Source organism: Miscanthus floridulus, chromosome 4 (genome assembly GCF_019320115.1).
Source record: "Miscanthus floridulus cultivar M001 chromosome 4, ASM1932011v1, whole genome shotgun sequence".
Lineage (NCBI taxonomy): Eukaryota > Viridiplantae > Streptophyta > Magnoliopsida > Poales > Poaceae > Miscanthus > Miscanthus floridulus.
In genome coordinates this window covers 33,983,934-33,992,187 of record NC_089583.1, presented here as the reverse complement: position 1 = coordinate 33,992,187, position 8,254 = coordinate 33,983,934, and the positions used below count along the sequence as shown (strand labels likewise).

General features: G+C 44.9%; 1 protein-coding gene across 1 annotated transcript; it reads left to right on the top strand.

Moving 5' to 3' along the window:
* The first annotated feature begins 1,787 nt into the window (after window positions 1-1,787).
* LOC136549587 (L-type lectin-domain containing receptor kinase SIT2-like) lies at window positions 1,788-4,261 on the top strand. The gene has a single exon (XM_066540924.1). The coding sequence runs from the start codon at window positions 2,010-2,012 to the stop codon at window positions 4,023-4,025; it is 2,016 nt and encodes a 671-aa protein (XP_066397021.1). The 5' UTR covers window positions 1,788-2,009; the 3' UTR covers window positions 4,026-4,261.
* Window positions 4,262-8,254: the final 3,993 nt, after the last annotated feature.

Here is an 8,254-nt window from a genome sequence, read left to right as displayed (position 1 = left end):
CCTCTTCATCAAAGGATTTGAGATTAAAACCTTCCCCCATTAGTAGAGTAATTTTTAGGAGGAGCCAAAGGCCTCCCAACCTTTTTTTTGGTAGAAGAGTATGTCCCGAGGTGGAAGAAAGAGTGGCTGCTGCTATTTATTCGTGCGTCGTCAGTAGGGGCGGCTGGTGATTCAGCCGCCCCTACAGTAGAACAGCAGGGGCGGCTGGTGGCAGCCGCCCCTACAAAATGGTCACTGCAGGGGCGGCTGGTGATTGAGCCGCCCCTACAGATCAGCCCCAACTGTAGGGGCGGCTTAGGTTACCAGCCGCCCCTATAGTGCCATCTGTAGGGGCGGCTGGGCTGCTGGGGCCCGAGGACGCCCACTGTAGGGGCGCTCCCAACCCCAGCCGCCCCTACAGTAAAAATGGCCCCGTTCCTACTGCACGAATCTAGCGTAGTGATCTTAAATTTCACTACCTGGTCATGTCCCAACCCAGCAATGACACTCACTATATCGCTGCCGGCTCATGCGTCAACCTGATAGTGAGACTCAATATATCACTACCGGTTTATGGATACCATTGACGGGTGATGCTTTGCCCCGACAGTGATAGACTGTAATCACTGCCGGGTCACCAAACCCCCATCACTACCAATTATCCTCTGTCGGCATGAATTTCGGTAGTGATCCACTGTTTTGACGTAGTGTCATGACATGTATATATGTTATAAACCTAATTGGCCAGCTAAGGGGGGGCCAAATCCTTTCCACCATAAAATTTCATGGGCTGGCTCAACTAGTTGTCCAAATGGTCTGGTTGGACAACTAGTTATGGTAGAAGCATGGACAACTAATTGGACGACTAGTGTTTTAGTTCAGATAATTGTATCGAGGGACCTTATCGAGTCCCAAGTTATAAGGATGATCCGATACGATAACACTTCAATGGGCTTCATCAACGTCAACATGATGTTGTTCTCAAGGAGAACCGCTTTTCCCAGTCTCCTTGGTCCCCAATTTTTTACTTCAGGTGCCACGGCACATGATAAATATGGTAAGAATGCAATGAAGCCTACGTATGGCGTGGGTTGTGTAGTGGATTATGGTCAAGAACAACAGCGGAGGCAATATCAGAAACTCACAGTTGCAGCTCAATATGGCAGTCGGCAAGCTTGACTGGTTAGCTTGCTGCTGCACTCCTGTGGTAGTGCGTTCAGGACAGGTTGCATTGAAAAGTCATCCGTGCCAACTACTTCATCAAGGACTCTTGATCTCCACCAATTAAGTTGCGACAATCTGACCCATGGAGGGACTTCTAGGCTCTGCAAGAAGAGTAAAATTAAGGCAAAAAATGTTTTAATTTCTTACCTTAAATTCAACTTTCTGAGGTCAAATTACAAGACTTCTGCACAATTGTTGACTTTGCCTACTTCCGCATTCATGCAGCAGCGGATCCAGTTTGCTCGGTAAGAAAATGTCAGGGTTTTTTTTTTTCCTTGACCTCATCATCATACCCTGAACTAAGCATGACTTAATCACAGAAAACAGTTCTCCTAGTGAGGAGAAATGAAACAGGGTAATAAAACCAGCTTTCTTGTTTTCTCACAGTCAGAAATGTCGGCTTCATGGTTCAAATAAAAGTAGATGTTACCAGGTACTTTCCTACTATTCTGATAAGTCAAACAGCACCTATGAGTTGAGTTATCTGCTGTATACTTTTGTTTACTAGAATAATGACTTGAGACATCCTCTCCTGAGTATTCATCAGAAACTTATTTCATTAAAAAAATTGTATTCCTCATGATACAGACAACAATTATGTACTTCTTATCAGCAAAACAAGGCATGTGAGCAATCTGATCTTTTGTGGCATCAAGCTGAGCTACGGCATTGACTAGGGGACATATGCTACTAGTCTCTAGCGCAAAAGCTATATTGTGAAGTAGATAGCCAGCCTTGCTTCAATATATGCTGGAAACCCTCGCACCACCATTGTTTCAGCTGACCCCTGTCTCCACAGCAATACCATGTCCTCCAACACAAAGCCTGTGTCCATGCTTCTACAACTCCTCTTTCTTAGCCTCAACCTACTAGCAGCCTTCACTACGGGTGATGCCCAGCAGTTCGTCTACTCCGGCTTCTCCAACAATGATCTTGTCGTCGACGGAGGTACCACGATCACATCAAATGGCCTCCTTCAGCTCACCAATGGAACGGATCAGCAGATAGGCCACGCCTTCTACCCGACACCACTGCAGTTCACGAGGTCGCCAAATGGAACAGTGCAGTCTTTCTCCACCTCCTTTGTGTTCGCAATCTTGTCCGTGTACACCGACCTAAGTGCCCATGGCATGGCCTTCGTTGTGGCGCGAAGCCGAAACTTCTCGGGCGCGTTGCCTGGGCAGTTCCTAGGCCTCACCAACATCCAGAACAATGGCAACACCAGCAACCACTTCTTCACCGTCGAGCTCGACACCATCGAGAACAAGGAGTTCAACGACATCAATGCCAACCATGCCGGCACCAACGTCAATGGACTCACATCGCTGAATTCCAGCTCTGCTGGCTACTATGCTGATGAGGATGGTAAATTTCGCAACTTGAGTCTGATTAGCCGTGAGGCTATGCAAGTGTGGATGGACTATGATGACACGGTTTCAAGCATCACAGTTGCCATGTCTCCATTGAAGGTTGCACGACCTAAAAAGCCATTGTTCACAACCACCTACAACCTTACAAGTGTTGTTACTGATGTTGCATACATTGGCTTCTCCTCTGCAACTGGCACAATCAACACAAGGCATTATGTGCTTGGCTGGAGCTTCAACATGAATGGTCCTGCTCCAGCCATTGATATTTATAGGCTACCCAAGTTGCCACGTATGGGCCCAAAGCCTCTATCCAAGGTATTGCAAATTGTTCTGCCAATAGCCTCAGCGGCGTTCGCCCTCGCTGTGGGTACCGTCGTGTTCCTACTTGTCCGGAGGCATTTGAAGTATGCCGAGCTGCGGGAAGATTGGGAGGTTGAGTTTGGACCGCACCGATTCTCCTACAAGGATTTGTTCTATGCAACGGAAGGATTCAAGGAAAAGCACCTCTTAGGCATTGGAGGATTTGGGAGGGTATACAAGGGGATCCTTCCGGTGTCTAAATTGGAGGTAGCAGTGAAAAGAGTATCTCATGATTCAAGGCAGGGCATGAAGGAATTCATCGCGGAGGTTGTTAGCATAGGACGTATCCAACATCGCAATCTCGTGCGTGTTCTTGGCTATTGCCGACGAAGAGGTGAATTGTTTTTGGTGTATGAGTACATGCCAAGTGGAAGTGTTGACAAGTACTTGTATGGTATAGAAGGGAAGCCAATTCTGAGTTGGGCTAATAGGTGGCACATCATCAAGGGCATTGCATCTTGTTTGGTCTACCTCCATGAGGAGTGGGAGAAAGTTGTCATACATCGGGATATCAAACCAAGTAATGTTCTTCTTGATAGTGACATGAATGCACGACTTGGTGACTTTGGCCTTGCTAGGTTATATGACCATGACACTGACCCACAAACCACACACGTGGTTGGAACAATAGGGTACCTTGCTCCAGAGCTAGGACATACAAGCAAGGCGACACCTCTTACAGATGTATTTTCCTTTGGCATGTTTCTTCTTGAGATTACATGTGGCAGGAGGCCTATCAGTGAAAACTCACAAGAAAGTCAGTGCATGTTGGTCGATTGGGTTCTGGAGCGTTGGATAAGTGGATCACTGCTAGAAACTGTGGATAGCAGGCTTCGGGGAAACTATAACACTGCAGAGGCTTGTTTAGCTCTAAAGCTAGGACTGTTATGCTCTCATCCATTCTCCAACTCAAGGCCTACCACGCGGCAGGTCATGCAGTACCTTGATGGTGAGATGCCATTACCGGAGATGACACCAACGGACATGAGCTTTCACATGATGGCAATAATGCAGAATGAAGGATTTGATGACTACGTCACAGGATCGACAGCAAGCATTGGTACAACATCTGTTGTTTCTAGTGGAAGATGAGGTACAGTGCGTGCTTGTTGTTTGCTGCTCGGTGGTCAACAAGTACTGAGATCATCTAAAACTGTCACAAAGGGTAGTGATATACTGATATGCATGTATGTAGCCAGTAGTATACATTTTCCCTTCACCACCGGAGTATATGTTAAAGTTCAACATCCTAAATATTCATGTGACTTTGTAATAAGTTCTAACGTTGGGTGTGTTTTCTTATTTTTGTGTGGACTGATGCTTCTTTTCGAAGATTCTCTCACTTTATTGTTTGATTTCAGAAGGCAAGAAAAAAAGTAAATTTCACTAGTAGTCCTCGAACTTGTCTCAAGTTCTTATCTAATGTCCCAATACTTTTAAATTGCACATTCAGCTTCCTAAACATGTCCCAAGTTCTCATCCACTAGTAGAGAACAGACCTTTGACCCTCAATCAAAATGGGCTCTAGTCCCGGAATTTTTTGCGCTCGGGACTAGAAATACCTTTAGTCCCGGTTGGTGGCTTCAACCGGGACTAAAGGTCCCTGCCCAATGGCTACTGCGCCAGATAGAGGTGGCAGGGACCTTTAGTCCCAGTTGGAGCCACCAACCGGGACTAAAGGTATACTTTTACTCCCGGTTGGTGGCTCCAACCGGAAGTAAAGGTCTACTCCCGGGCCGTGGCTGCGTCCGGGGTTGGAAAGTTACCTTTAGTCCCGGTTGGAGCCACCAACCGGGACTAAATGTCCCCCCTTTATATATCGGCCATCTCCTTCCTCCCCGAGCCCGAGCTCAGCACATTTTGAAGCTCACTGCACTAGTGTTCTTGCTTCCTCCCTCCCTCCATTGTTCCTCCATCCATTCTTCGATTCCTCCGTCGATTTCTTCGATTCCTCCGTCGATTCTTCAGTTGTAAAGGTTACCAATCTCATACTCTCATTTTTCACCATTGTCTTATGTCATTTTGTTCACTATATATATATGGTTCTTTATCATGGTTTTTTTCATTTGTAAGCAATTTGAGCTCAAAATCACTTCAAGCTTGCATATTTATATGAAAGAAGGTTAAAGTATATATAAATATAAACTTAGAAAATAGTTAGAAATTATAGAAAATCCATACTAGTTGAACTTGCGGACCGTGTTCATCTCGGCGAGCATGTTCTCTGCCGAGCGGTAACGGACGTCAAGGAGGAGCTTTGATTCTACGAGGGAGAGCGGCAATGGTCGTGGAAGACCGTGTTCCCATCCTCGTAGAATCGGAGCTCTTCCGTGGCCAAGTACGGTGCTGTCCGGTGGAGAAATGCTCGCCGAGATGATCACGTAAGCAAGTTCAACTAGTACGGATGATTATTTATTCACATGTCCCGATATCGTCGCAATAGTCTGTCAATCATCGTACACAAACGTAGTATATATATAAATATAAACTTAGAAAATAGTTAGAAAATTATAGAAAATCCATACTAGTTGAACTTGCGGACCATGTTCATCACGGCGAGCATGTTCTCTGCCGAGCGGTAACGGACGTCAAGGAGGAGCTTTGATTCTACGAGGGAGAGCGACAACGGTCGTGGAAGACCGTGTTCCCTTCCTCGTAGAATCGGAGCTCTTCCTTGACCAAGTACGGTGCCGTCCGGTGGGAAATGCTCGCCGAGATAATCACGTAAGCAAGGTCAACTAGTACGGATGGTTATTTATTCACATGTCCCGATATCATTGTAGTAGTCTGTCAATCACCGTACCCAAACGTAGTATATATAAATATAAACTTAGAAAATAGTTAGAAAATTATAGAAAATCCGTACTAGTTGAACTCGCGGACCGTGTTCAGCTCGGCGAGCATGTTCTCTGCTGAGCGGTAACGGACGTCAAGGAGGAGCTTTGATTCTACGAGGGAGAGCGGCAACGGTCGTGGAAGACCGTGTTCCCTTACTCGTAGAATCGGAGCTCTTCCTTGACCAAGTACGGTGCCGTCCGGTGGAGAAATGCTCGCCGAGATGATCACGTAAGCAAATTCAACTAGTACAGATGGTTATTTATTCACATGTCCTGATATCGTCGCAGTAGTCTATCAATCACCGTACCCAAACGTAGTATATATAAATATAAACTTAGAAAATATTTAGAAAATTATAGAAAATCCGTACTAGTTGAACTTACGGACCGTGTTCAGCTCGGCGAGCATGTTTTCTGCCAAGCGGTAACGGATATCAAAGAGGAGCTTTGATTCTACGAGGGAGAGCGACAACGGTCGTGGAAGACCGTGTTCCCTTCCTCATTGAATCGGAGCTCTTTCTTAACCAAGTACAGTACCGTCCGGTGGAGAAATGCTCACCGAGATGATCACGTAAGCAAGGTCAACTAGTATGGATGGTTATTTATTAAAACATGTTTTTGAGCTATAATGTATTAAAAATGAGTATAGAGATATAGATAATTTTATAGTTTCTTAATTTTATTTGTTTATAAAAGGAGAAATTTATAGTGTATTAAAAAATGAGTATAGAGAGTAGATGGCAACTGCTTCCGGGTCCTCGGCCTCTCATGGGTTTCCAAAGCGACTTAGGCCGGGCCTCCCTCTCATTCCATGCGGCAAGTGTCGTGATATGACGAAGATTGTGATGGAGTACCGAGTGAAGAAGGAGGGTCCCAATAAGGATCGTATCTTCTACAAGTGTCCGGATCGCAATGTGAGTTATTTTATCATATTTAATGATTATGGTTAGTTTATACCTATTTTCATGATGGTTGTGATTAAAGTTCTAATTTTTTGTTTTAATTTCAGTGGGATGGCAATAGACGATGTTCAGGCTTCTACTGGGAGGAAGAGTATGTTGAACTCGTGCAAAAAAATATCTTGCACAACAGGCAGATACGGCGGCTAATGAGGCAGTGATCCAGCCAAAAAAGCCCAAAGATGTTGCACAATCGGGGGATCTGTCTATTTTAGTTGAGATTGGTCGCAAAATCCTTGTGCTCCTGAAATGTATTTTAGCTTTAGTTCTTTTAGTGGTAGTTGGGATTGTCTATATTATAGCGATGCTTTCATAAATTTGTATCTTTTGTGGTGGCACGCATGTTGTATAAATAATTAATTATGATCTAGGTTTTAATATGGTATTTATGTCATGTAATGCAGATGAGCCGGCATTGGATGTATAATGCTGATCGCCGCTCCCAAGAGTTCATTGACGGTATGCATTCTTTGTTACGTGCGGCCGAGGCAAACAAACGCGACGGTTTCATGTGCTGCCCATGTGCCATATGTAAGAATACGGTGGAATATCCTTACTCAAGGACTCTTCATTCACACTTGTTCAAGTCGGGTTTCATGCCAAACTATATTTGTTGGACGAAGCACGGAGAAACCGGTGTTATGATGGAAGAAGGTGAAGAAGAACAATGGGACGACAATGATATTATTTCCAATGGTGCGTGCTTCAATGATACTGCAATGGGAGAAGCTGAAGAAGAGGTAGCCACAGAAGATGAGCCGGCTGATGATCTTTCTCAGGTCATTCGTGACGCACAAAGAGAATGTGAAAGTGAAAAGGAGAAGATCAAGTTCGAGCGGATGCTAGAAGATCACAGGAAATTGTTGTACCCAATTTGTGATGCAGGGTAGAAAAAGTTGGGAACCACACTAGAATTGCTACAATGGAAGATAAAGAATGGTGTAGCTAACAAGGGATTTGGAGAGTTACTAAAAATCCAAAAGAAGATGCTTCCGAAGGACAATGAATTGCCCACCACTACCTACGAAGCAAAATAAGTTGTCTGTCCTATGGGGCTAGAAATCGAGAAGATACATGCATGTCCTAATGACTGCATCCTGTACCGTGGCAAATAGTACGAGAAATTGGATGCATGCCCGGTATGCCATGCGTCGCGGTATAAGATCAGGCGAGATGACCCTGGTGATGTTGAGGGCGAACGTCCGCGGAAGAAAACCCCTGCCAAGGTTATGTGGTATGCTCCTATAATACCACGCTTGAAACGTCTGTTCAGAAACAAAGAACATGCAAAATTGTTGCGATGGCACAAAGAAGACCATAAGGTAGACAATATGTTGAGACACCCTGTTGATGGGTCCCAGTGGAGAGCAATCGACAGAGAATTCCCGGAGTTTGCAAATGACATAAGAAACTTAAGGTTTGCTTTAAGTACAGATGGTATCAATCCTTTTGGAGAGCAGAACAGTAGTCATAGCACTTGGCCTGTTACTCTAAGTATCTATAATATTCCTCCTTGGTTATGCAT